The 27,803-nt window shown below is 42.4% G+C and overlaps 1 protein-coding gene across 1 annotated transcript in view; it reads right to left on the bottom strand.

Moving 5' to 3' along the window:
- Positions 1 to 27,803, bottom strand: part of MTMR2 (myotubularin related protein 2) — a 60,524-nt gene that overhangs the window by 8,415 nt on the left and 24,306 nt on the right. The window contains exons 3-10 of the mRNA XM_027641225.1: positions 17,475 to 17,550; positions 14,148 to 14,242; positions 13,860 to 13,970; positions 11,690 to 11,791; positions 10,922 to 11,005; positions 3,682 to 3,831; positions 2,699 to 2,887; positions 557 to 742 (exon numbers count right to left, since the gene is read on the bottom strand). Coding sequence (XP_027497026.1) covers positions 557 to 742; positions 2,699 to 2,887; positions 3,682 to 3,831; positions 10,922 to 11,005; positions 11,690 to 11,791; positions 13,860 to 13,970; positions 14,148 to 14,242; positions 17,475 to 17,550 — 993 coding nt within the window. The remainder of the gene's footprint in view (positions 1 to 556; positions 743 to 2,698; positions 2,888 to 3,681; positions 3,832 to 10,921; positions 11,006 to 11,689; positions 11,792 to 13,859; positions 13,971 to 14,147; positions 14,243 to 17,474; positions 17,551 to 27,803) is intronic.

Raw genomic sequence — 27,803 nt, 5'->3', positions numbered from 1 at the left:
TTGCAGCTGCCCCAGGAGCAGATCTGCCCCTGTCTGCTTTAGCAGAGCAACAATGTAAACTGGACATTTTTAGAAGAGAAAGAACTTAATTTGAAAACCAACATCTGCAGAAGCTGAAACATTTTGCCTCCTCATTCTGACTCTGCTTGGATTCCTGAAAGGCTGACAGGGCACAAACTCTCAGCATCTGCTGGTCTGGACCAGGCAGTAACACTAGGATGACAAGGATCCCTGAGTCAAGACCTTGGAAACTCTGGGACTCCTGAGCTCTAACCAGAACTTTGACAGTTATGCATTACCCAGGAACACTTCATTTTGGAATACTTCATTTCCAAAACACCATCTTTCAGTATTTCAGGCCCCTCTCTTGTCCCTCTTCCATCTTCTCAAGATTCCTCATTCCAAGAAACTATGGTTTTAGTTGTTCACAAATGGAAAACAAATTCTAAGTCTTTAAATTTACCATGAATTGCAAATCCTGGAGTTAGCTCTAGATATCTTTCCAGTGAACAGACTGGTAAGGACTTGTGGTTGCACTGGATGCAGACATGCATACCTTGATATGCTCTAGCCAGTGAGTTGACTCTAAATTAGACAGCCAGTGAGTCTCCTCGATATTGGGATACACAATTTCTTTCAGTTTTCTCAGTGACTCTCTCATAACATGAATATTGTGAATGTCCAGGAACACTAATTCTGCATTCTGATAGGCATCCTCGCTCTCATAGCCCCCTCCTTTAGCCTGAAGAACAAAATCCACAGACAAATCATTAAGCAAAAACATATTTTATACTTTATCCCGGTCATTTGTCCTGAGCAAACAGCAGCTGACAAAATACCACAGGCTACCTAAAGCAGGCAGAAAACACTGGCTTTATCTTACAACTGGGACCAAACATGTACATGCACACACTTTGTGTCTCTTTCCTGCAATAGCTAATGAATGCTATAATTTTTACCAAAGAATACCACATTACAAGCCTGCTTTTCCTCTGTAATTATCATTTATCTCCATTCAAGTTGCTAGCTCATTACATTCGTTATTCTATCATTTAAAAATTTAACATACTATTATAGAGGAGTATAACCCACACACTTATTGCCTTTCCTAAGCAGTGGGAAAGGCAGATTTAAAAAAAAAAAAGGAGAAAAATTGAGCTTTAGTGCAACAAAGCAGTTCTACCATTAATACAGAGCTTAAAGTGATGGCATGAAACACAATTTTTAAAAGAATAGAAAGATGGACCCTGAAACTACTGACCTGTCAGCCTCACCTCTGTGCCTGGCAAGATCATGGAACAGATCCTCCTGGAAGCTATGCTATAACACACAGAGGACCAGGGGGTGATTTGAGACAGCTAGCACAGCTTCAGCAAGGGCAAGTCCTGCTTGGCCAAGTTGGGTGGATGAGGAATTGGATGGTCACAGCCAGAGGGTAGTCATCAATGGCTCAATGTCCAGTGAGTGACAAGTGCTGTCCCTGAGGGGACATCACTGGTATTTGGACCAGTGTTATTTAATACCTTCATCAATGACAAAGACAAAGGGATCAAGTGCACTCTGAGGAATTTTGCAGATGACACCAATATGAGTGGTGATGTTCACATACCTGAAGGATAGGATGCCATCCAGAGGGACCCAGAGAGGCTCAAGAAGTGGGTCCATGGGAACCTCATGAGGTTTAACAAGTCCAGGTGCAAGGTGTCACCTGTGTCAGGGCAACCCCTGGTATCAACACAGGCTGGTGGATGAGCAAAATGAGAGCAGCCCTGCAGAGAAGGACTGAGGAGTGCTGCTGGATGAGAGGCTGGGCATGAGCTGGCAACGTGTACACACAGCCCAGGAAGCCAATTGTATCCTGGGCTGCATAAAAAGCCAAAGGGCCAGCAGGTGATTGTGCTCTGAGGGTGGTGATTCTGTCCCTCTACTGTGCCCTTGTGAGACCTCATCTGGTGTACTGCATTCAGCTCTGGAGTCCTCAGCACAGGAAAGACATGGAATTGTTGGAGTGAGTCCAGAGGAGGACCACAAAAATGACCAGAGAGCTTAAGCACCTCTCCTGTGAGAAAGGTTGAGAAGTCTCTGGGGAGACCTTATGGCAGCCTTCCAGTGCTTAAAAGGGGCTTACAAGAAAGATGGGGACAGATGTTTTAGTGGGGCCTGGTGTGACAGGACAAGGGCTAATGGTTTAAAACCCAAGGAATTCTATGATTCTACAACAGCAGAAGGAACAGAGGAACATTCCTAGACATTAGCTATCCCCAGCTATATTTTGAAATAAAAATCATGATGTCTGATTTTCAGAAGTACTGAGTATCCCCTGCTCCCATCACAGTTAACAGGGACAGAGTGCTGGTGCTTTTAAGAGGAAGCAGTCTTCCAACCATGTGAAGTGGAAAATGGTGATACACAAGATCCAGAGGGTTAGAGTTTGACCTCAGTATTACTTCATTTTTTGTCCCCCCTTGCAATTTCATTTCCCATCCAAGATTAATATAATGGATCTTTGGTAGTCACATTGATATCTTACAAATACCAGCGCAGGTATAAAAGTCTGTCTAGAGAATCAGCTCATTGCATGCAGATTTGCCCAAGGGAAAACCCTCTTGTGATCCTTAAGAATAATATGAAGCTGAGGTGGGAAACGTGCTCTAAATTATTACATTCCCAGTTTTAGACAGAGGAAAAAGCACCCGACCTTATTGGCTACAGCATTCACACTAGGCCTTGCATCAAATATGAAGATTTTATGAGACTGAGCATTAGAATCCATGATGGCTTGAAGATACTTTTCATCTTCCTTGCTTCGCTTGCCGCTCACTCCCACCATTGGCTGGCTACAGCGAGTGATCGTTGCTTGACTTTCTGGGTGAATCCATGACAAGACCTATGAAAACAAATGGGAAACAAATGAAGGAAAAATGGGATTCATTAAACTAGTGAAGTGTTTCACCTGTAATGGCTTGGTCTGGGATCCCATAATGTATTAGCTGGTTCCAGAAGGCTGGATTCTACTAAATCACGACTGAATGAAAGAACGAACTCTTCTGTCCTTATTCATTCTTGTGGCATTCCCAAAGTTTGAACAAACAAAAGGTGACCAAATAATTTGACTTTTAAATATGATGCAAACTGTTTTTCTGGCTGTTGTGTGAGTCACTATGTGGGCTATGTCTTACTTTATGTTATACCATGTCAAAGTTAAGTACTTTAGGAACAGATAGAATTTTCTACAAACTTTAGAAGTAAACCAGTACATTTTCAGTTACTACTGAAATAATCATCATAATAATGTATTTTGTCTTAATTTCATTTAACAAGCATTCTCATCAAGAGTATCACTAAGTATTCCTCTATCCTGAAAGTCAGAGTAGGCCAGACAGTTGTAAACTGCCCAATAGGGCTGCTTTGTGTTTCTCAGGAATTGAACGGAGATTTGGTCTGAGTTGAGCTAAATTATCTTATCTTCTCATTTTGGTTTAGTCTACATCTCTTTCACAACAGTAGTTCCAGCAGATACTGCTGCTTTTCTAAGTCCTCAAACGTGTTGCTGCGACTTTTATTATCCACTGACCATTTACTGGCTCCCTGCAATCTACTCAGCCCGATCTTGGTATTATTTATTGCCCAAAGGTATGTGTAACAAAACCATATCAAAGTGGCTTCCTTTGTCCCACTCACTGGTATGCGTCCTCTTGATCTGAAAGATGCTACTCTCTTTAATTCTTCATCAGGAATGTTTACAGGCACAGCTAGAATGGCAGGGTATGTATCACAAAGCTCATAGCGCTCATTAATCTTGGTCAGCCTCCAGCTTTCATTGGGAATTCCCTAAAGAGGAAACAACAGCACGTTAGCAAATGAGTTGCTCTGAGACCTCAGCACAGTCAAATCCCCCGACCTGAAATTCAAGGCAATTTTTGTAAATGAAGGACATTTAGGGCTGGCACCTGGGAATGCATTATCTTGGTAACTTGCATTTCATGCCTCTTCCCAGAGAGGTGGATTATTTTGCTCAGGTCACTGAAGAACAGGGAAACTAGAATACTCCAGGCTGGGTCACCTTGGCAAAGGAACCGTGGAGGCTACAGATGCAGCAGCACAGGTGACCCCCCTGAGCGCATCTTTAAGATACCTCCTGGTCTCATCATGGGCTCACAGGAGAGCCAGGAGCAGGACAGAATGTGTGACCAATTTACCTCTCTCTTGGCACTTAGCTCAAACGTGGTGGGTGGAAACTGGGGATGCAAAATGAAGATACCAGATAGGATGGAGGGGAGGGGACGAAGGGAGAACAGGCAGTAAAACACCCCCAAAAAATCAGTCTGGTTTGGGCCTTGTTGAGTGTTTGTGGTACAACTGTGGAATCCTCTAAAAACACCAAAAACTTAATAATTTTATGTCTCTGGCTGCATGACTGTTAGTGATGTGCAAGTCCCATGTTTCTGTCAGACTAAGATCTCCTTTTGTACTAGTATAGCTTGGGCTTGGAGAGCAGGGAAGCTACGTACACACACATATCACTGAGCTCAGTGTGCCCTGATGGGGAAGCCACTCAACAGCTTCCCAGACAACAACCTTCAGGTAACATCTGAAGCACAATGGGGAGGACAACCTGCAGACTTGGTTTGGCTGATGCTGGAAATGAACAGATCGACATGGAGTGGCTGGTACAGCGTGCCTGCAAGGAGAGATTTAAACAGACACTTGCTGCAGCAGGGGTGAGCACCCACACAAAGCATCTCTGTGGGGAAGACACATCTGCTCTCTGAACATGGCCAGACTGTTAAGCACAGAGTGTGTTTTAGGGGAACATCAACTCTTAAAACAATACATGCTTCTGTTCTAATAAACAGTACTTCGTTTTAAGGAGGGTGGTGGGACAGTGATTACCACTGTCGTGGCTCGCACAGGAAATAAATGACAAATCTAACACAAGTCAGACGAGCTGTGGTAATTATGGCTGACCCACACAGACTGCAGCCAGTTCACCATCACAGCAGTGAGTCATGCTGTCAAAAGAGGTCATGGTTAAAAATCTGAAGGGAGGACAGACCTTCTGTCTAATACCAGTCACACACCCTGCTTGTGAACCACCCCTCTGCTGGGGCCCTCCCAGGGAAGGAAATGTTACTACAAGGAATCAGCAGAGCTGCCAGGATCATGAATACCCCCAAACCCTAAAGGAAAGCTATTTTTGGCAGTCTGAAGCCAAAGAATTGGCAGAAACAGGCATCAAGCAATGTGTATACACAGTCCAAGCTTATTGACAGGTGGAACATGCTCAGTCTACCTGCTGGGTCCACCAGCTCAGCTGTCAACCAGGGAATAGCAAGACTTGCTCTTAGCTGTGCATCAGCTGTAAACAAGCTGGTTACTACCTGGAAGTGGACTAATGGCAAATTAGTTCTCAGTCCTGTCCTAGTAAGTACATGCAATGGATCCATCAGCAAGACCTGGGGATTTCACCTCCCCCACATCTGAATGAAAAGTACACTGTCAGCACAGTCTTGGCAAGGAAAATGGGAGCTGACAAGCAGCTACATGGAAAAAAGGCTCCTTTTCATTCTGCCCTGCAACTCTACCAGTGCTCACAGAGAAGATTAAGCAGTGGGCACTGCAAAGCACCCTCTGCACAGTGCTGGGCAGAACAGCTTCAGCACACACCGCTTGGGCCAGAACTGAGCTCTAAAGCTCTCCAAAGCTCTAAGACTTTCAGCTGTCACACTGACAAATTTGCAGAAAATCTTTCCTCTGCAATAGCCCAGACCAGAAAAATCCATGACAAGCCCCCAAAGAAAGAAAAAGACGCCATGTGTCAGCATTCAGATTTCCTTTGAATCATGGGGAATGTCTGCTTTCCCCCAGCACAGGAGCCTTGAATCACAGCACCACCCAAAACGCTTTGGATTCGGATCGTGACTTTCTCTAAGGACTGGAAGCAAACAGAAATAAGCCAAGTGGGCTAGAAGAGAAGCTGAATTTGCATGTTCCCAGGACGTTTGCCATAATGCAGTGTAGCTTCTGCATTTATTCGTGCTCCTTCAGATTTGCCCTTTCTCCAGCTGGAATCAATAGAGATAGATAAACGTGATATAAAGCACACTAGTATTTCCTCCTCTAAGATGCATTTCACTGCTTCCTGGTAAGTCTTAAGCACCCAAAAGCCTACTATCAAACCACACTGTTACAGGTATAACTCAAGAAGCCTCTGCAGGCTAAGGAATGGCTCTGGGAGCTGCCTGCCTGTGCACCTGCAGGAGGAACCCAGGTGTGCCTCGCTAACAGCAGGTTGTGATCATTCTGAAGCTGCTAGGGCACACGGCTGTTGGGTATCCACATAGTGACCAAAGGCTGCTGCAAAAGGTCTGTCTTCCTCAGGTAAAATAATGCTGCTAGCAGACCCTGATTTTAGGGGAATTCACATGTTTGGTGGCTACGAGAGGACACACCAAGGAAGGCAGCACAGCCACATCCACAGTCATAAATTAAAACGTCCCATGAACATTCTCACTGAGACCAGCTGAAACAATGCACCTCACACCCATGCTATTCAACTCATTTATTCTCCAAACAGGATACAGTTTGTCCAAACTGCCTCCTGGTGATCTTAGGCTTGTGTCAGCCTCTGACACATGGCTAGGTTTAAGAGCAGGCTTTGCAGCCCTCCCCCTTGGCTTGCCTGGCCAGGAAAGTCTCTACAGAAGCATTCTCTGAGGCAGTGAGTACTAATGTTCAGCCTAGTAGCTAGTTAAATCTCAGCTATCTTTTTTTCTGGGTTAGTCAGTAAATAACTGGTTTGTACTCTCAATTTGCATACATTTTGCTGGAAGAGTATCTTTGTGCATGGCTAAAGGTGCTCAAACACACCCAGTCAAAAGAGGGATGGTAACAGCCTGGACTGAAGCTATGCGTGGAACTTGCAATGAAGGTGCCCCAGTGCTTGGGAACACTCCTTACAACTGTATCATCTAACCATAGAGACACAGCCCTTGTGTCATCTCCACACACAGACTAGACTTAGTTTCCCTCTGGATAGTCATTCATGCCTTACTTTAATGACATGTGCTCAGTTATCACTTAATTTACACACATTGTAGAAGATGGAGTGTCTTTGTTTGCAGGGAAAAACTGCTGAAGTCACATCGGCATGGCACTGAAACCACCACCTTGCAAAGCACATGTTTAAGGTTAAGCACATGGGGATCTTCCACTGACAGGAAAAAAAATTATTTCCTTGCTGGAATTACACACAGTCACATCTCTCTATGGGATCCAGCAGATCGACTCTTAGTTTAGCTATGTAGGTGCACCTTGATCTGCAGCAGGCAAGGTAGGAAGGGTCCTGAGTTACACACCAGCAGTGTCTCTCTCACACCAGGAAGCTGAGCACATTGGCTGAGGCGCGTCCCTACCCCAACACAGGACATAGCTGCACAGCCAAGCTGGTCCCTCTGCTATGCACTCAGCCCATGTTGTGTCCACTTAGCACAAGAGAGCTCTGATCTGTTCTGCAGTAGGGACATACCTAGCATAAGCAAGACCTTGGTTAAACCATGGGACATTTAACAGTTCAATTCTCACTTTACTCCACTACATTACACCCAGCAATCCTCTGTAGGATGTTGTTCTCATGCTCTACCTTTCCCACTCTGCTTGTAAACTAACGCTGGGCATTTCTTTTACCCTCAAAATAGGTCAGTTCTTCTGAATTACTAGTTTCTACATGTTTTCTCTGAAAGCAGCAATCACAAGCCTATACTGTGGCTTACTGGTAGATATGACCAGAGCATAGGATTGGACCAGAATGACTTCTGTAGGGAAACGTTACATATTTCCTGCCTCACAACTCCTTGTAATATTTTCCAAATGCTCCCCACCTTGTTAAGGAAAATAAAGCTTTAAGTTACTCCAAAGGCATCTCAAGGCCTTTTGGTTTCAACTGCATCTTATTCACTTTGCAATTCTGTTTTAAACTCTGCCAGCCAGCATGTAATAAAAATCAGGGAGCAATTTCAGTTTTAAATTTCATTTGCCACATGTGATTCTATTTACCAACTAAATCTCAAACCTCTCTGAGTTCCTTTTGTTCTCTACAGGTTGTTTATTACTCCCCATAGTTTTACACAATCACGGATTTTTAATAAGTTACATATTTCCATCTTTCCCAAGAATGCTAACAGAGAAGTCAAGGGTTTACTGAGTATCTTTCCTAATTGCTACAGTTGCTATCATATCAATACACTTCTATTAATCTTAATGAAAATTATAATAAATAAATCATACCACACACAAGCTTGCCACGTGTACCAGTGTAGACCATGGATCCTAGTCTATATGTCTTTTCTGAATGCCTGGTAGTTGGAGTTTACTTTTGATCCACTCCCCTCTCTCTGTGACCCTGCTTCCACAGGAAAAGACTGACCTGGCCTAAGATATACCAAATTAACATCTGGCCATATTGCTGGGCTGCTTATGCCCTAGGCCAGCTCTTCTGTAACAGTTTTTAAACCAATTCCAAAAAGTTCTGCTGACCATGCATATGTCCTGCTTTTCTATTTCTGATCACAATTCACAGAGTCAGTGACATATCTGATTTGATGATGCCAGTTTTGTTTCACTGTTAATGAATGCCTGCTGCCATTTCAGGACATAATCCTGATTTACTGTAGTATTTGTTATTGCTTTAGCAGAATCTGGTTGGATTAAGAAAAAAGGCTAAGACATTCACACAGATAAATTGAACATCCATAGTTATAAATGCTAGAATTAAATAAACAGACTGAAATACCTAAAAGTTTTGGAGGGGACATAAAGCATCATGCTGCAGGACCCAAATCAATCTAACAAAAGGGATGAAATTCTCCTCCTGGCCACATCACAACATAAACATCTACTGCAGTACGGTTTGTATCTTCTTCAGCAGCTGGTGTTAGTCACTTTTGAAGATAAGCTACTGGAACAGATGGATTGTGTGATCTGGAATGGTAGTGACTGTGGCCCATCATGGGTAAAATTCAGATAGGCTGTGGCTGCAAAATGTCCTGATTGGATTCACTTTTGCAGTTACCAATGTAAGGAAATGACCAAGGGCTTCAGCACCAGGACAGTAGTTTGGTTTCTTGACATAAAAGCAGTCAGGCAAAGTTTTTCCTTTCTACTCAAAAATGATACAAAAGCAGCATAGCACAACTACACATTGCAGTAATGTCTTGAGTTGTCATGTTTTACACACAACAGTGCTACCTTGTGTGACAAGAAACAAAGACACCATGGCCCAGTCTCATTTTCTTTATAGAAAGACCACGAAGAGTTGCTAATTACATGCATGCAAATACACGTATCCTTTCACCACGTAACCAAACTCCTGCCAAATTTAAGGTACACCAGATCACAGTATAAAAACACTAATATGGACAGATAAGCTTCTATTATAAAAAAATGACATGGTAGGATTAAGAAAGTAGAATAATTTACTTGGAAATTCACAGGGGTCACCCTTCCTCCTTTACAGGTATTGCAAGAATCTCTTTGGTCCATCAGTTTTAACTGAAGCTTGGCTAAGCAAATACTGTGCTTTTCAGTGGAGATCTCTAGTTGTTACTCCAAAGTTCTCAGACCTATGAAGAAGCATCTTGCTCAAATAGCTTGGACTGCAGATCCTTCTCTATAAACAGATCTTTCCATAAAATAACCACCAAGAAAGAGGTAAATTCTAAACGAAGCAATAATCACTGCATTATCTGGTCTTGTAGCCAAAGCTGACCTTAGATACAATATGATTACAAATGACTGGATTTTGTCTCTACTAGGATTTTGGATTGTGGCACCTCATTGCAAAACATACGCTTCTTGCAATGAAGGCAGCATACAGTAAGATACAGTAAAATACATCTCACTTTCAAGTAGCAGCCTAGAAGCCAGTGATCTATCTTAGGCAGCTATTTTAGGAGAGAACAAATCACCCCCTACAGTGAAGAGCTCTCTCCCCATCTGTTAATGACAGGCCTAGATAACCAATTTAGAAGGCATGCCCAGCTTTTAGAAGACTAGAGCTAGAAAAATGAATCCTTACATTTTGGATGCCAGAAATCAGATGAACAGCTAGGCTAGGACAGAGGTCTGGGTTTGTTTCATTGTAAGAGAAAGACACAAATCTTTAAATTACATGGCTTAACATCTCTTAATTTAACAAAGGAAAATGAGACAGATGTTTACTGTGTCCAGGGCGAGAGTGTCACCAAATTTGAGCCCTTTCCTCTACTTGAGAATTTTATGACAGGAGCAATTCCATTATAAAAACCAAAATTCTCTCATCTTGTCCCCCAGGGAGGACCACTCAAGCTCTTACCACAGTGTTCCTAATTGACAGCCTGTCACTTCACGATCATAAATACATTTTGACCAGTCTACTCTGGACACGCTATGACTGTGTGTTCTAAGCTATGGTAAATTGCAAAACTCTCTAGGTTGATTCTTATGCTGATTCCATATGATAATAAAGGTATTCTACTCTTAATTTTTTTCCTCCCAAGTTTATGTTTAAGACAGGAAAAAATGGAAAGAATTAAAACTGATACAAGCAAAGGCTGAGGTGTGAAACTCAGTAATGAGGTGTGAAACTCAGCAATGTACCTACAATGTTCCTCACGGCCAGCAGCAGCTGATGACCAAGCCAGAGCATTAGCTTCTTCTACTGAAGGCTGAAGTCAGCTCTCTGCAGCCTGAGCCAATCTCCATCAGTGGATGCTACTATCTCTAAAGTTGTACTGCTGTCATCCATCACTGCAGTGTGGAGAACAAAATCCAGCCTGCACAACATTTGTCAGCAGCATCATTATCTGATCCACGTGACCTGTAACTGTATTACTGCACAGAGCCTCACTTCTGAAGAGTAGAGAGGATGTGGCACAATACCCACCTGTCTTCTGTACTCCCAAGTTGGGTCATACACTTTCCATCCATTTTCTGGGAAAACCTCTTTGTACTCAAATGCAAAAAGTGGCTGAAAGAAAGAAAATTTACCATTAAGAGCCCACTTAGAGCCCATTTATCTCAAATACTAATTCATGACTGACCCTTCCTTTTTCCCCACTCCACTAACTTTTTTTTTAGGGCTTTGTGAAAAAGATTAACCCTCTTGCTGTATCAGATAACTCGTACAACAATGTACTTTCCAATACACCCCTGATCTTGCTTGTCTATTACCTAGTACTTTACAGACAAAAGGAGTTTATTATTAAAGAAAGAAAGAAAAAAACTACTTGGACAAGAATTCTCTTACATATTAACAAACAGCTCCTTTCAACCAGCATTTGAAACAACAATTGCAGCGTCATAACATTACAGAGCAGAGGAACTGCACTTCAGATTTGGGGCAGTGTAGTCACCATTAGTTGTAAACCTCTGATGGATGTCACTGTGCTTTGACAACTTTCCCTCTGTCACAAGGCTTCATCACTAAGTCATTCTCCACGCATGAAAGAATCCAGCCCATGCTAGTAGACTTTTCCTGTTTTCTATATGATTTAAACTCCTACCAACTTCAATTAAAAACAGACTTAAAACCCACTTCTCCTCCTTCAAGAAAATGTACCCCATGTGAATGCTGTACCAAGTAGAAGGACAGAACGAGACAGTTTACTGCCACTTTGTGTCTTTTGGTAAAAACTGAAGAGAAAACACTTACCAGGTTATTTGAAACCGGGAAAGCATATTTCATTAGGTTCTCAAATATGGACCGTCTAGTTCTCCCTTCAGGTTTATGAGCAAATCGCAAGTTTCGAATATCCTAGGACAAAAAAAAAGAGGGACATCAAGCTGCAAATTTCTGAACCACTTCAAAATGCAAAGAAAATCCAAAAGCCAGAATTCAAAATAGGGTCACATCGCAATGCTCCTTCTAGTACTGATTTAATACCGTACTTAGAACACTTGTACTGCAACGCTGGGCTTGGCTCAGTGGTTGTCTGCAGACTCCAACAAAGCCTGCCCCAACTGCAGAGGAGCCGAGGAAGTGCACAGGTGTGCCTGACAGCAGCACCTTGCCTTCACATGAAGCTCTATACATGCTGAAAGTCTAGGGGAGAGCCCTGCTCAGGGGTAAGTTGTCTCTGATCAGCAGGACTTTGTGAGACAGATCTCCTAGCTCTCACCGAGCCCTCATGCCAAGTTGTGCCAAAGGACCACTGGAAGGGTCTGCCTCACAAAGTACCTCCACAGAGCTACTGCATGTAGGTAGCCCAAGCCCAAGCCCAGCCAGCTGGATGCAAAGCATTCAACATCATCTCCCTTTAAAGCTTCCGTCTCTCAGAGCACTCAAGAAGATGTCTTGAAACCGAGAACTCCTCCTTCACACAGCAGTAGTTTCCTCAAAGAGTTGTAACCCAGGACCTCCTTTTCACACTCATCTACAAAATCAAATGCCAAAACTAAATAAAGTATCTCTAAGGTGCCAAGTTCTTCCAGCTAAGCCCACAACTCAAACACTTGCAGTAAGCAGTTTAAAAGCCACCAGCAGGAAATGAGCTATCAAGTTCAAGCATATGTAAGATTGTAGAGCAAGTTAGAGAATGAGATAAACAGATGAAGACTTTGCATCCTCACAAACAGAGATTACGCGATTGGTCTCAGACAGAGAACATTTCAGGATGTATAAGCTATATTTGCACCTCTCTGTTATTGCACTGAACTGCTCTGCATACCCTAGGCCAAGCAGGCTGGCATATATATATGCTACAAAGGGCCAAAACACTCATCATACAGTTTGTGTCTGAGTTTCCCACCCAGGCAAACAATGCAGTTCATTCAAACTTGACCATGTGTACAAATTTGCCTATAAACAAAATGGCTGAGGACTAGGAATGCAGATCAAAACAGGGAACAAATTAGTTTGCCAGCACAAGCACCCCATCCCTACGCTAGCCAGGGTGGATTACGACTGCAATAGGACAAGGGAGCAGCTGGATGATTTGGTACAGACTGCATCAGCTGGTCTTGACTCAGTACACCCACAGCCTGCTTAGCTTCCTGGTGCCTCCAAGTCACAGCAGTGACTGGAGTAGTTTGGGACTCCTTTTCATTCTGCTTTTAACCAGCAAGTGGCATTCCTCTTAGCCTTCAAAGGCTCTGACAAGAGCTTTAAGCAGCCCAAGACCTGCAAGGTTCTGAATTCAGCTTGTCCTGTGTGGTCAGTGAGGCAGGCAGAGGGGCCATGCCCTGGTGAACAGCAGTGGTATGGATTTAGGAGGGAAGATGGGGGCATTATCTGCTTCATGGGCATACAGTAAGCAGACACAAGAGGCAAATTGTTAATTTTTATTGAAGTTTGTATTACCAGTTATTCCAAGGGCTCTTGAGAGGCACAAGTGAAATATGTACTACCTTGAAAGAAACAAAAGAACAGCCTCAAGGAGGACTAAAGGCTATTTCCCAGTCCCTCACCACAAAGCACAGCAGCAGGTGGACATGAGCTAATGATTCAGGAGGAAATGTGCTCCTTTCTTGCTCTTGAAATGCAAACGAGAGAAAGGCATACGTACTGTATTCCACAATAACTGGAGTCTACCTGGAATAGTATGATGGGCAACCCTGAGAACTGCATTAGTAGGATGCAGGCCTAGGTTTCCCCTAGAAAGAAAAGCCACTGCCCAGCACAAAACCTGAATAAAGGTTTGTATCTTGTCTTGAATGACTGGTACTGGAGATACCGAAAAGTACTTTTAAAATCAGATGGTTTTTGATGCCTGTGAAGTCATACTGACTGAAACATTTTGCAGAACTTCTTACAGTACTACAGAGAAAACCTGTTAAAATATATGTTCCCCTTCCCCTGCTGTAAAACACAGGTAAGAGTTTACCTTGCATACAATCTCCAGCCCATAGGAATTCTCACCACGACTGGAAGCACCTCCAATTTTCTCCACTCTGTTGATTACACCTAAAGATGCATCTAGGACAAAAGGAGGGTCCTGTAGACAGTTGAAATTTGTGAGTTTAAAAAGGGGAGGGGGGAAAATCCCCAGCTCCTGCTCCCTTATGTCTATATTTTCTAACATACAGCTACATTTCACACAGAATTACTCTCAAAGAACACCTCGGTCTAAAGATTAAATAGCTAATAAAAGCAGATTATTTCAAGAGCTTACCCGTTCCATGCTTTTAAAATACAGTCTATAATTGGTAACAGTAAGGGTTCCTCTGATTGCTCCAGTGAAGGGGCAGATGTAAGTAACATCCTTAGCTTAAAAAAAAAAAAAAAAGAAAAAAAGTTGTTGATTTCATGGTTTAAATTATGGGAGAAAAATTATGACAGCAACCATATTAGGGGGTTTTACTTTTCAGATCATGACATTAAAACAAGCTTCATCTGGGGTTCTAGCCTAGAGCCTGGAGCTAATATGCAAGTTTCGGTTCTGTGGAGAAGGTAAGGGTTTGAGTAGAAGTAGTATCATCACCCAGAATCCTACATTTGCACAGAACTGCTACCCTGTAAAAAAACCAGTGCTTGGCTGCAAACTTTTAACTCTTACTGGTAGTAGCTGAGAACACCATGCATGAAAAGAGGAGATGACTTCTGCCTAGATGCATGCCTCTGAAGCTGACAACAGTCTGCATAAAAGCTAAGGATTGTTCCCAAGCTGGTTTGTGCCACCTAGGGCAGAAGGTAGTTCTCCCACATGTGGTTTTTGGGGTGCTTGGGCCCTTCTGCACACTCTTGCATGCAGAGTCAGCCCTGGGATGAAGGCCCTCCTGCTGAAAGCCATCAGAGCTAGAGTGATTTGCAGCAACCATGAATCTGTACAACACCCAACTGGTGGTGATTTTAGGTCTGAAGTCAGCGATCAAGTTACTCTGCAACAATTCAATTATTTTTGAAGCTGAGTGATGGTGACTCAAAACAGTCCCCTTCTTAAAAGGCCTCAAATGTTTCTCACTTGTTTCAGCAAAAGGCTGTTTTTTTACAGCAAACACCCCTCCTAACTGCCTTTCTGTTTTACATCAATTAAAAATGCCAAGATTTAAGTTGTTCCCTCCCCACCTCTGCCGCCTATCACGTCTTCTGCCACTAAAGCAGTTGGCTGGCTGTGTCGCGGCAATGGTTTACGCTGTCACCAAGAAGTAATGACACCCCTCAAAAACACAGAGGAGATCCACTGACCAGAGCTGCCAGATCCTTGAAAGAACTCCCTGGATCATCCTAATAACCTCAAGCTTCTGGACCCCATGGGACCCACTGTGCAAGGGCTGTGTCAGGAGGACAGCTCCCCTGCCCTCCAGGTGACAGCCACCATGCACATGAGGTATGAGGCTACTGGGGCATCAGGATGGGGACCTTAGTTTCTTCTACCTTTATCTCATGAGATTTAGCCTGGAGGGAGAGAAAGAGGGAGTCTGCCTTACTCCATGGCTCTGGCAACTCATATAACTAAATCATCCTCACATCAGCTCTGCTTCAGCATAGTCTTCAACAACTCTTGAGATCTGGATGTGGAGAAGGATCCTTAAAATATCAAAAGTGACTAAAAGCAAAATATGTAGCACACAATATCTGGTTAAAAAGAAATAAAATATATATACATGCTAGTAATTCCATTATTTATTTATTTATATAAATTTACATGCATTTGTTTGAAGGACAGTTAAACACAAAATGATTCTAGCCAGTCCTAATTAAACTAACTGTTTCATTAGTAGCTGATCACTTCTTTTCAAGTACTAGTTTGACAGAGATTTGAAAGCAGACGTGTGACGCATAATAAGGGTAAGGGCAGCCTGCCTGGTTTTTCCACTAGAGTTCCCATTATTCAAAATATAATTCAAAATGTTTAAAAAACCCTCAACAAAATCTACTAATAAGAAAAGCATGCATTTACATCTGAAAAAGAACAGGATTTCTGAGTAAATAGAAAAGGTGCTAGAAAAATGTTTTGCAGGTAAGGAACCCCAGGCATGATCTCAAACACTGGCCTTGCCAGCTTGTAAGCCACATCACCTTTCACATTTGCATTTTATTAGCTTGGTTTCCTAAGGAAACAATTTTACTTAATTACACTGTGCATGTACCTACACACATGGCTTGTCAGACCTTAACCCCTTCACAGCTGTATGATTTCAGCAGTCTCTACCTGATAAATAGGGATCTCCAAGGCATTAAAATGCTTCACTGTTTGTGAGAATGGATGCCAGCTATAACAGAGAGATTGTAGTAGTGCTAGTACCAAGGGAAAGTCTATTAATCTCAGTCTTTGGTATATATAAGAGAATACCTATGGGAGAAAGAAACTGAAAACCAGATCTACTAATTCCCTCGCTTGTGGAATCCCTGTTTTTTACAGGTCAAACTTGCCCTACATTATTGGGTTAGCTGAAAATATTTTTTCTTCCCTTCCCTGTAAAATACAAAAAGAAATACATTTGCCTTTCTTGATACTTTTAAAAGGAAACAATTATTGCTGATCAATAACAAATATTTCCTTTTTGCTGCCTTTAACTTCTTGCTGGACCAGGCAGCTGCTGTCTGGGCTACTCCAAAAGCCATCCAGTTTTACAGATTTATATGGTTCATCTCATCATTTGTCAACAGATAAAACACTGGAAACTCTGATCTCTTAAACTATTCCCTAGGAACCCCTCAAAATATAGTCCTGCTGTCAAAGCTAACTGTGTCTGTGGAGCGAGTTAAATATCAGTCTGCAGTGTTTGGTTGGAGTAGGAGTTCAAAGTCCTTAGGAAAGAGGTAGAGAAAAAGAGTAAGCACTGAGGTGGATTTTTTTGGGTTTGGGTTTGTCTGGATGTTTTTTGCTTGTCTTTATTGTGGTGTTGGATGTGGGGTTTTTTGGTGAGGTATTTTCAGTGTTTTTGAATTTTTATGTTTAGGACTGAAGTTCCACTCTTCCATATCATTTTAAGAGGAAAGCAACAAGGCAAAGAAGTGAATGAAAAATCTTTCCCAGAAAATTAATCAAGAGGTTTACTCAAGCTTTCAGACTGGAGAGTATCAGCAAACCTGATGCATGTCAAAACATCTGCATAAAAAAAAAAAAGGCAAAAGAAAAAAACCATCCCCATATCACAGCAAGTACCCCGCAAAAGCACCGTATCCTTTCCTGGAGTCCATGACAGAGATTTGACACAAATTGTGTTGTGTCAACCTAAGAAGTTACCCTGTGGCAAGGACAACTTGAAACAGTCGATCCATGTCCTCTCAGGAGGCAGGAAACGCAAGGCTGTACAATGTACCTCATCACTCATGCTAAGGTGCCTTGAATTGCTTTGTATTTGCTACATGCTAAAAGGAGACACATAGTTACCTTGGTCTCTGTGATGTGCAATAGCTCGACTAATGAAACAACCTGATCATGGCTTTCAAAACATCAGCAATTTGCTCTTGTTGGTTAATGACTGCCAAGGTATTTTGCTCTATGGATATTCTATTTGGTCAGCAAACAACAAGGAATTTCCTCTTCACGTACCCATGTCTTTAATGGTTTCCCCTGGTAGCAAAGGTGGCTCTTCCATTTCAGCCAATTTATTAGCCTCTCTCAGGACCTAGACAAAAGACAGAAGTACAAACAGAAATCCATTATGTTTTCATAAACCAAGAAGTTTACACTTACCTGCAAGGGGCCAATGATATCAAGGACAATAAATTATTCAAAGATCTTGAGGTACTGCCTAGTGTTTGACCCTCTTCAGAGGTCAACACCAGGCTCTGTGCTTTGGCAGCATACTTCCCAGGTGTCCTTTCATGCTTCAACCTTCTCCTGCCCAGCCCACTATCACAAGTTGAATTCTCTCACAGTTACATACAGAGCCAAAGGAACCAGTTCCTTTCCCAGTTGAAGTGATCAACTATTACCATGATGCTATCAACTGTTCAGCAGAACAATTTCTAGTTTACACTGAGGAAAGTTGAAAAGGACACCTCGTCGCACCACGCTTTTCAGTTAGGGTCTGAAAACTGTGAAAGTCCTGACTTGGATCAGTTTAGAAAGGTTCTGTTTTGATAGGCATGCATAGGAGGTACAGTTTTAATTTTTTGGGAGGTTTTTGGCTGCCAAATGACCCCTTCTCCACCTTCCTTTGGATTCAAGTTATTCCACAGGGCATGACTTCTCACATAACTGATTGCATTTACGTAAAGGTTTTCACAAGAACAGCTGCTATCATGAACAGATGGACATTTTAGGAAAGCACAGTTGTAACTATGAAAGCATAACCTGAGGTCTAAATCTATGGTAAGAACTAGGGGAGAAAAGCAAATATAAGTGACCAAGATTAAGGCTAAGTCTATGTGGCCCAAATGCAGACGGATTTAATCATATTCTCCATGCTTCAAGCTGGCCAAATGACCACAAACACAGCAGCACACTGCTCAACCTCTTAACGCAGACAGAGGGCAGGTAAGTTAGCTTAGACTTCTCCTCGTGCTATAGAAACCACAGAACTTGGAATTCAAAGCTGGCATGTGTCCCACCTCGAGAATATAGGCAGAAGGAGCTGATTGCTGCTTACAACTGAATGTGCAGGCTCATTCTCAATCTCTTTAACATTATGCAAGGAAACACAAAGCATTGTTTCAATTTGATATCAGGAAATCCCTGCAAAGAAAATTCAAAGACATAGCCCAAAGTGGCATTCTAGAACCTGACACGTCTGTGGTCAACTTTCATGTAGGATCAAGCCAGAGGGAGAGCCTCTGGAAATAAAAATTCTCTCAACTATGAAAAAAAAGTGGAAACAAAACCCTAGGAAAGCCTGCCACAATAAGAGCACGTTCCAGCATTTTCACACAACAGATTGATGCATAGATGAAAAGATTAACAAGATCAAAGCCTTCTTGAGAACAAGATGTACATTTTAAAAAATGCATTCAAAAGACTCTTGGGAAAAATTAATAATAAAAGTGAGTGCAGTCCTAGCTTCCTAACAGGAACCTCACAACTGCACCCACTTAGGCCAGCTTTACCAGGGAGGCTGCCAGAGCAGTCATACTGGTGTCCACAGGATGAGTAAGGAGAGGTCACCATTGTCAGAGCTCACTCTGGCAGCAATTTGCAGGAAAGCTTCTCCTTCTCCACATCAGCAATACCAGTAAAAACAAGGTTTTGATGGTATAACGAGCAGAAGTCAACGTTGAGGACTTCTTGTCAGCACAGCTGTGTTGGCCAAAGATCACACAACCCATCAAAGCCTTGACTGAGGGCCTTCCCAACAAAAGTCTGTGATGTAGATCTACTCTCAATGCCTGTGTGTCTAATTTTCCACTTGAGTAACTGCCTTGAAATTAGCAGGATAACATCTGGATTATGATAAATGAAATGGAGGCTTCTGGCTAATTAGTCCATAAGTGGTGGTCATCTTTTTGGCTTTTTGTCTTGGAAGGACATTAGTGAAAATACACTCTGCATTCAGAACATGATCACAGCTTCTTCGTGAAGGTCCATACCCCACACGGGCAGCAGCTGCTGCGAGGAACACTTCGGTCAACAGCTGGACTCGCTGCTCTTCTGCAGATGTCAGCGGGAGCATGTCCAGCAGTAAACATTTGGGGGACTGGATTATATCTTAAGCCAAAACAAATATGAGGTAAGATACATAGAAAGCACTCAGTATGACAAACATCTGCCATGTTGGCTCAGGTGGGTTTTAAACACTGTACTGCAGGTGGAGGATAGATGGAGGGAATAGGCAAGCAGGATGAAAGACAAGGACCTCCATGTCAACATTCTTTAAACACAAGGTTGAAAGCCTTTTCAGTCTAAAAACTAGTTCTTCTAAAATCCATCTGCTCATTCACACTCTCTGAAATGTGGAGTCCCCAAGGTGAGAGGAAAGGGTTAGTGATCCACACCTACGCTCACTTCAACACAGGGCAGCAGCAGACGGATAGCTTCCTGGAAGCACAGCACTTCAAGGTCAGCCTCCTTGTCTCCCCATCCCTTTTATTTTTCTCTCTTTTATTTTTGCTACAGACTTGAGGACTAAACTGATTTTCACCATCCCGTAACTGGCCTCAGCCACATGACCCATCTCAGGTAACAAAGCACTGCCTGTCTCCATGATGATTTCAGAGTTGGTGCAAGCATATCACACCTGGATAACAGTATCCTTCCCAAGAGATTGAGACAGACATGGTCAGAAAGTCAAGGACAAACGCTTCTCTGTCATGTTGGTCTTCGCACTATCTGCTCAGCTCTAGACCTTGAATGAGCCTCCAGTTGGAACACAAACACTTGAAACCCATCCTGGCAGAAACCAAGAAATGAATGGTAGGCATTTTTCCTGAAATACACCTCCATCAATGGCTCCTTAAAATTGGTTCGGGGAAATATAATCTGTGTAGGGCTGAAAATGCAGGAAGCAGGCACAGCAGAAGATATCTGCGGCAGCACTGAAGGATGGAGGCTGGCAGGAGGGAAGAAAAGTGGGTGGCTAAGAAAAAAGGAGTTTTGGAAACAGATCGAGGGGAAAGAATGGTATGGGACAACGCACATGAAGCTCTGAGATTATGTCAATATCATAGAGGGACCCCTTGCTCCTTATATGACTAAAGAGATGACATGAAAAGCCCTTCCATCTTACTGCCATCCTCCTCTCCCCCTCAAAATCCAAAAATGGTTCATTAAACTGTGAGCAAAATCTTTTTTCGTACATTAGCCTCTTTTCAAGACTCTAAAAATAACACTCCTGGGCCCAAATTTAGCCCTCTGCAAACCTTGCAAAATTAAATTAGGAGCGCCAGTAAGGCAAGGAAGCAGGGAAGGGAGCCAGGGACACGACTGCAGCAGCCTGGCTGCAGGAGAGTGATCACTGGCTGCTGATACATTAACGCTATTGAGGCAGGTACCACATACATCTGCAACAGAAATGTGCCACCTCTGGGTTGCCTCAGGTTTTTAAATTGTTCAGTGGGAACAAAACCAAAGAGTTCTTAGAGATCTGCAATGAAGGTCACAGCCAGAGCTGGGCAGAATCAGCATTACTTAGGAATAGGACCACAATGACGTAGAGCCACACACCGGCTGTATCTGTCACAATCATCACTAGATGGTTTCTGTAAGAAACAGATACAACCACCAAAAACTGATAGACTACTCTGCCTTGTCTCTAAGCTGACCAAGGTCTTTGTTACCTTTTCCCCACAGAAATGTTACGCTTGGTAATTGAATTTCCAGGGGAACAAAGGGTCTAGTTACACACCAGAACAACCTTTATTTCTGTCTTCTTTTATCAAGTAACATCATCTATCCATCCCACCCGTCAGCAGCTCTCCCTCTAGATAAAACAGCCCTCTGGGATCCTGAGATTGGGAGTACCTTAGCACCTAAACATAAGTTCTGCCTTGGCTCAGAGGGTGTGAGGATTTCATGCTACCACCTACCTTTGTTCTCTGCTCAAGCAGCAACTTGGCAGAACAAACCCACACTGCTACACTTAACAACCACTTCTCTTACTCCAGGATCCCACCCCGTGTTAGCTCCAGCACGCTCACCCATGGCTGAAGGTGCAGAACTCTCTCATGCCCTCCCAGCTACTGCACCCAACACAGGGAAATCCTGATGCTGTTTTGCTAATGCAACCTTCAGATTTGAACAACAAAATCATCATCTCCTTTACTTGCATGTATGGGGTCAGGGAAAGAGGTCTAGATCCTGCTAAAAAGGTAAGACTGCTGCAATTCAGGGTACTGCAATTCTGGCAAGCCTCTCCAACCACGTGTTCACACTGCCTCCTAACACAACAGCCAGCATGTTGCTCCAAAAATCCCTCTCCTGAGTGATGTCCCTGCAAGATTCCTGCATTCAGCTCATCCTGAGCAGCTGCAGCCAATTCAGGGTGGTACAGAGTTAAATTACAAGCAAACTCCACACATGGAGTCTCAGAGGTCTGTGCGTCGTTGAACACTGTTCCAGAAAGATCTGAGAAGGTACATGAGACTGTAAATTCAGGATTTGCTTTTTGCCTGTGAACAAAACAACTGATGTGTTTTCCTCTTGTACTGTCTGGTGAGGCACTTGCCTACCAGCGTAGCTGCACAGCCAGGATGACAACCACATCCTGCGCTGGCTGAGGCCAAGCCAGGATTGCCTCCTCCTACCCACCCTGCCACTGCTGTAATTGCCCCTGGGTCTAGTGCAGTCAAGATGCCAGAGTTCTCTTAATGGCTTTTATAATGAAAGTTTTTCCATAACCTGGATCATTTTGCCAGGACTGGCTTAAGGTGTGACTACAGGAATGAAGGTATATAAAAGCCATAGCGAGGGAGAGAGAGCAGCTGGCACCGATAAGGGAGATTAGCTTTGTCCCTGGACACCACACATGCCTGCAGATAACAAAAATGCATGAGGAGAGCACCCGAGGTCCCTCCTAGCCATTTTTCAGTTACTCTCTTCTACTTTCTCCTGAATATTTGAGTCCTGAAACCCACAGACAAAGGTCAGATTGTTTGGCTTCACACAACTCAAGGGGAGACTACAGGTTTGTGCTACCAAACTGCTGTGTAACAGTTTTCCTAAGTCTGCAGGGATTCTTCTATCCTCAATCACAATCAAAATGAGTAAAAAGAATCTTTTTTGTTTAGACAAAATTAAAATGTACCCTTTTTGTGATTCTTTTTTTCCCTCTGAGTTCAGCTCTCCTTGGCAACCTCCTACACACTCCAAATCGTTTTGCACGTTTTGAACAGATCTGTTAAACGTAAAGCCTCAACAATGGTACAACATGTTCGACCCAACTGCATGACCACCTTGCTCCTGTATTAGTCCTATCCCCAAAACCACATCTGCCCCATTTACTGTGAAGATAAGCTCTCCAGGCTGGGAGCTGCTTTTGTTCCCGCTACACACAGTCCTGTATTATGTTTCCTACAGCAGGAAGGTAGTCTCTTAACTGGTCCCTTGACACAAACATATATACCTGTCTGTACAGACAAACATTATACACACACACACAGCCCCTGTATTCACAGATTTGGCATGCCTATGTCTACCTTGTGAGCACACACTGGTCAGCAGCAACATGCAAAATATATGCTGCAGGGACAAGAATGTGCATGTGCATTGTACACACGCAATAATATACACACAGAATTAGTAGAATTTAAAATATGCATTTTTTCAAATTACGTGTGAAATAAGAAATTGAAAGTCAACAGCCAAGTGAAAGGTTTTATCTCCTACAGGAAAATATCTGTCTGATGCTTCACATTTTAATGGACTACCTGGGAATATTCTGCTTGTACTTAACATGTCTAAACTTTCCTTCTTCCCTTGCTTGTTTTTTTTTTAAATTTCTTTCTCTCAAGAAGTGGGAAATTATTAAATACCCTCCTTAATCAGCATTTTTGCCACTCTGTAGGCAGGGTAGTCAGTAAGCTGCAGGAATATTCATTTCATCTAAAATTGGAGATCAACATCTCAGCAGGTCACCCTGTACTAGTCGGTGGAAAGCAGAATACCTGGAGATGCACCTTTAGGATGAGTGCCCTTCTTCCCACTGAAGACTAAGAACTAGGGCAAAGGAATATCAGTGTAGATCTGGTACAGCAAATCCCAACCCTGGTGCTTCCTTGTGGCCAGCATAGCAATGCCCAATCTCCTGGACACCCATACACAACTGAGCAGTCACAACTTCTATTTTGCAGAGAAGTAAAAACATCCTCTGTGCAGAAAGGCAGCAGGAAATGAGCCAAGCCAGATCCAAAACCTGAATGAATTTAATTTAAAGAGACATGACTCCAAAGCTTGTAGGATAGCTTGTCATCTTAGCTGTAGCATAAAAGATAGCTTTTGGGTCAGAGCTGGCTCTTGTCTGCTGTCTCAAAGAACTACATGAGAGAAGTCAGCCTTCCCGCAAAGACTTAGCCATAGGATTACTTTTACATACTTCAATCATTCATTCATTCATTTATTTTGTTTGCAAATCCACAGCAAAACATATACACATACATAACCAATGCTTCTCTCCTTTAAATGCCTTTTGGGGGGGGGTCTCAAACCACGTTCACCTATTCCTTCCTCTGAACTGCCCTCCCACTCCAGCCCTTTCCTGATAGCTGTTTTCATCAATCAACAAAGGACAACGCCACTGTGGCAGGTGTATCAAGATTTATCATTATCCCAATGACGCTGTAAAAATGTCTGAAACAAACAGATACAGAACCTCTTTGCATTCACGTCAGAAAAAAATCCCCACAGAGGTCCAATTCTGTCCAACTGACATTGACAGAAGCTGCAGAACTGACACAAATCTGTGCAGAAACAAGATTAGTATGCTTCTTTAGGTCAGTTTTTCATATGTGCGTTGGTTTCTTCTATAAATGGAACATTTCTTAGAACAGGAAAAAGGGCACATTTTACTGCTTAGATGCGTCTGTCTTCTCAATGCTCAATTAGCAGGACCGCAGAACAGAAGCCATACTTACTTGACTGAAAATACTGTGCTACTTTGAGGAGATTTTCAGCTGCCATTTATGGTTATTTCAAGTGTACTTTGAGAAGATTTATGTGCTAAGTATTCTACTGGAAATGCAATAAAGCATAAATTGAGCAAGTAAATGGACTTTGTTGATTATTTTCAAATCATTAAGAATACCACAGCAGAAAGACTAGAAGAAAAAACAGTAGTATCTGCCTGGCTGAGGCACAGGGACTTTTCTGAGGATTATGACCAGATGAGTTGAAAAACTATGTTAGAGGCATTCAGAGCCTCAAGACATTAATTGCAGGGAAACGCTTTGTGTCTTATTCTTTTGGAATATTAGAAGTTCAAAGGGGAAAAGACAAAACACCATGGACAAATGGATCATTTCAGAATAGTACACAAAGAATCAAATGTACTGTCCAAAGACCACATCAAGCCCATTCAGCTCCTAAGAGAGCAACTGGCCAAAGAAGGCTTCTTAGCTTGGTTAAAAAACAACACAAGAGGTATTTAAGTTATCAAAAAATGTTCTGACATCAAATCACCTATTACACTACTCTAAAGACAATAATAACATACAATGTATGCTGCAACTGCCTTTTAACTATGCTTTCCTGAAACAACTAAAAAAACCAAATCACAAACTGTGATCTCTACCTATCATATATGGAGAAAGTATAAAAAAGCTTGAGAAATAACTTGCTTACTTACCACTGTCCTGAAAATCTTTAAAAAGAAGCTGAAGATTAGTGTATTTAAAAAAAAAAAATACAGTCACCAGAGTAATATAAAGGGACTCCTCTGCAGGAGGAAATAGCCACTATGTAGTGTTTCCCCGGGGTTTTCTGCTTTATTTTTTCCACAATATACTTCTCCACTCAGACCCAAATGTCCAGTGATGAAGAACAGCCTCTCTGGGCTGGCAAATGTCCTGGGCCCTCACTGCACAAGTACAAGGCAAGGCTTAGAAGCTCAAAGGAACACATTGTTGAGGGCCACTCATTCAACCATGGCTGGTTTGTCTCTTCAAGTTTGTATGGCTTGGTGGCTCAAGACAATTCTCTCATTAGGCTCTGACAGAAGGTTGTCATTGACTCAATACAGCAACACTCTATGGCACAGTGTTGCAGACATCATCTATTCAGACAAGTCCAACATTTTTTAACACAGAATCTTCTTCAGTGCCAAGGGTTCTACATACATCTCAAACCGTAACGCCTCTGTTCTCCACAGGCTGCTCAAAAACTTTGGACAGCACAGCAGCCTGACTCTACCCTTTATTTTTACTGAATTTTGCTTAGCAAACAATTTACACATGAAAAAAAGACTAACAGTTTCAAGGAAACCATTAAACTACTTCAGTGAAGTTAATATCATCACTCTTAAGTAACAGAAAAACACTCTGACCAAAGACAGAGTTATAAATTCTACCAACTAAAATAAGTCACAGAATACTGTCTCCATTACCAGGAATTTCACTTTGGAGTTTTGTGATATGTACGATAAGGATTCAAGATACAGGTAATTATATATTTGTAATGAACAAACAATCATACAGAGGGGAACAAAGATATTTCATTCCGTGCAAAAATATCTACAGAAAATCAAATCTTGGTGGATATTGCATGCAGCCACAAATCCTTCTGCTCCTTTTAAATACCATGCTTGTTCATTCCTGCCTGACTTGTCCTTCAATCTACAAAACTGTAACTAACAGAGGGGAGGGAAGCCACCTCTTACCTGGTTTTACTCAACAAAAGGAAAATTATTGCACTTTGTAGCTAGGAGAAACATTGCAGTTGATTAGAAAGAGACAAAAATATTTTTGAGGAACATATGAAGGCCATTTGCTTATTCTCTTAGTTTCACTGTTCCTAATAGATGGCAATCATAAACGCTTCCAGAGATTTCTTTCACTGTGCATTACTCCATATTCAAGCATTTAGGTATCTCTGTATAAGAAAAACTAGCAACGTTTGCAGTCTCTGCTCTCTTCTAAATAGATGAGCACTTAAGGAGTATTATTCCCACATAAAGGAGACAGAAAACTGACTGCATTGGGCTTTTCTCCCCTATCTAACTTGTATGAAATCAATATTTTGCAACCCAGAGGTTGGCTACTCTGTGGGTTTGTTTCCTTGAAAGGGGGAGGTGAAGAAAGGACTTACTAAAGCAAGGATGGGACCAAGATTTTTCATCTCTTGGGACATTTTAAAATGAAAATTATTGCAATTCTTATCAAATATATAGCATTTACTATAAACTGGAGTCTTAGAAAAGCATCGGAATGGCAGGGGCTAAATTGCAGTCACTGACAGGGCTGCCCTGGTATGACCACACTTATGGACAAGAGCATTCTCCAGAACCAGTCATTTGTGCCTTTGTTCATCAACAGCTTAATGCTCCAAACAAAGGAAGCCCACTTCCCACAGGCACGCATGCACAACTCATACAATCAAAGTCAGAATTTCAAGATAGTTAAAATATTTGTCCCTATAAGACTTTCTTACTTCTCTTCTGCTGCCCTTTAAATCCTTCTGCTTGATACCTTCAATAATGTAAAGCAGTGTAAATAGGCACTATTGCCTGTTCTTGGATTTGTCCCTTGGATTTCATTTCTGTGTGCAAAGGGACCTGTGGAAATACTACAGGAGAACAGGCAAGGGCTTCTGCCTGCATAGGTTCTACTCCTGTACACCCACAAAAACGTGAAGTGCACCTCCACATGTGAATATAACTAAGCCCAAAGCAATGGTGCAGAGAAAGATACAGCCAAATCTTCACATAGTGACAGTAAAAAGATGAACTGTTTATTTAATTTCACTGCTGTATCACCAGTTCACATCTAGCCAAGTCTTTTGTGACCACAGGTCAATTATCTTCACCATCTGGTGGCTTGTGCAATATGGTCTGTAACTTAATAGCAGTCACAGTCCAGTGCACCGGGAAGGAAAGCTCACAATGCAGAAGACACCTCTGCATTTGCTATGAACTAGTCTGCTAACAGGCAGTCCCAGGCAAAGAGACAAGGGTCAGCCTGAAATAGGAATATTTATCCCCATGTATCCTTAAGAAAGGGATGGAGCTGACTGGCAGGGCAGAAAATCTTCAACTACCATGGAGGTGCTTCAGCAGAGGTTTTGTCATGATTTAGTGCTTCCAAGCTAGCATCATTCACTAACTGAAAAGTCTCTTAAAAGCAAAACTAAAAAACATTGCTTAAACGAGTACTTAGAGTTTAAAACGTTATGTCACTCTCTAAACCCAGCTCTTGTTGAACATGTGTTATACATAACCAAAGCCTGACACACTTCCTGCGTTGGCAGGGAGATAGTAATGGAAAAGCTCTCTGAGGCTACTTTTAGTGATTTACAGCA

This window comes from Corapipo altera, unplaced genomic scaffold (assembly GCF_003945725.1).
Source record: "Corapipo altera isolate COAL_440 unplaced genomic scaffold, ASM394572v1 0, whole genome shotgun sequence".
Classification (NCBI taxonomy): Eukaryota; Metazoa; Chordata; class Aves; order Passeriformes; family Pipridae; genus Corapipo; species Corapipo altera.
The sequence above is the reverse complement of the archived record's forward strand: the minus strand, read 5'-3'. Positions and strand labels throughout refer to the sequence as shown.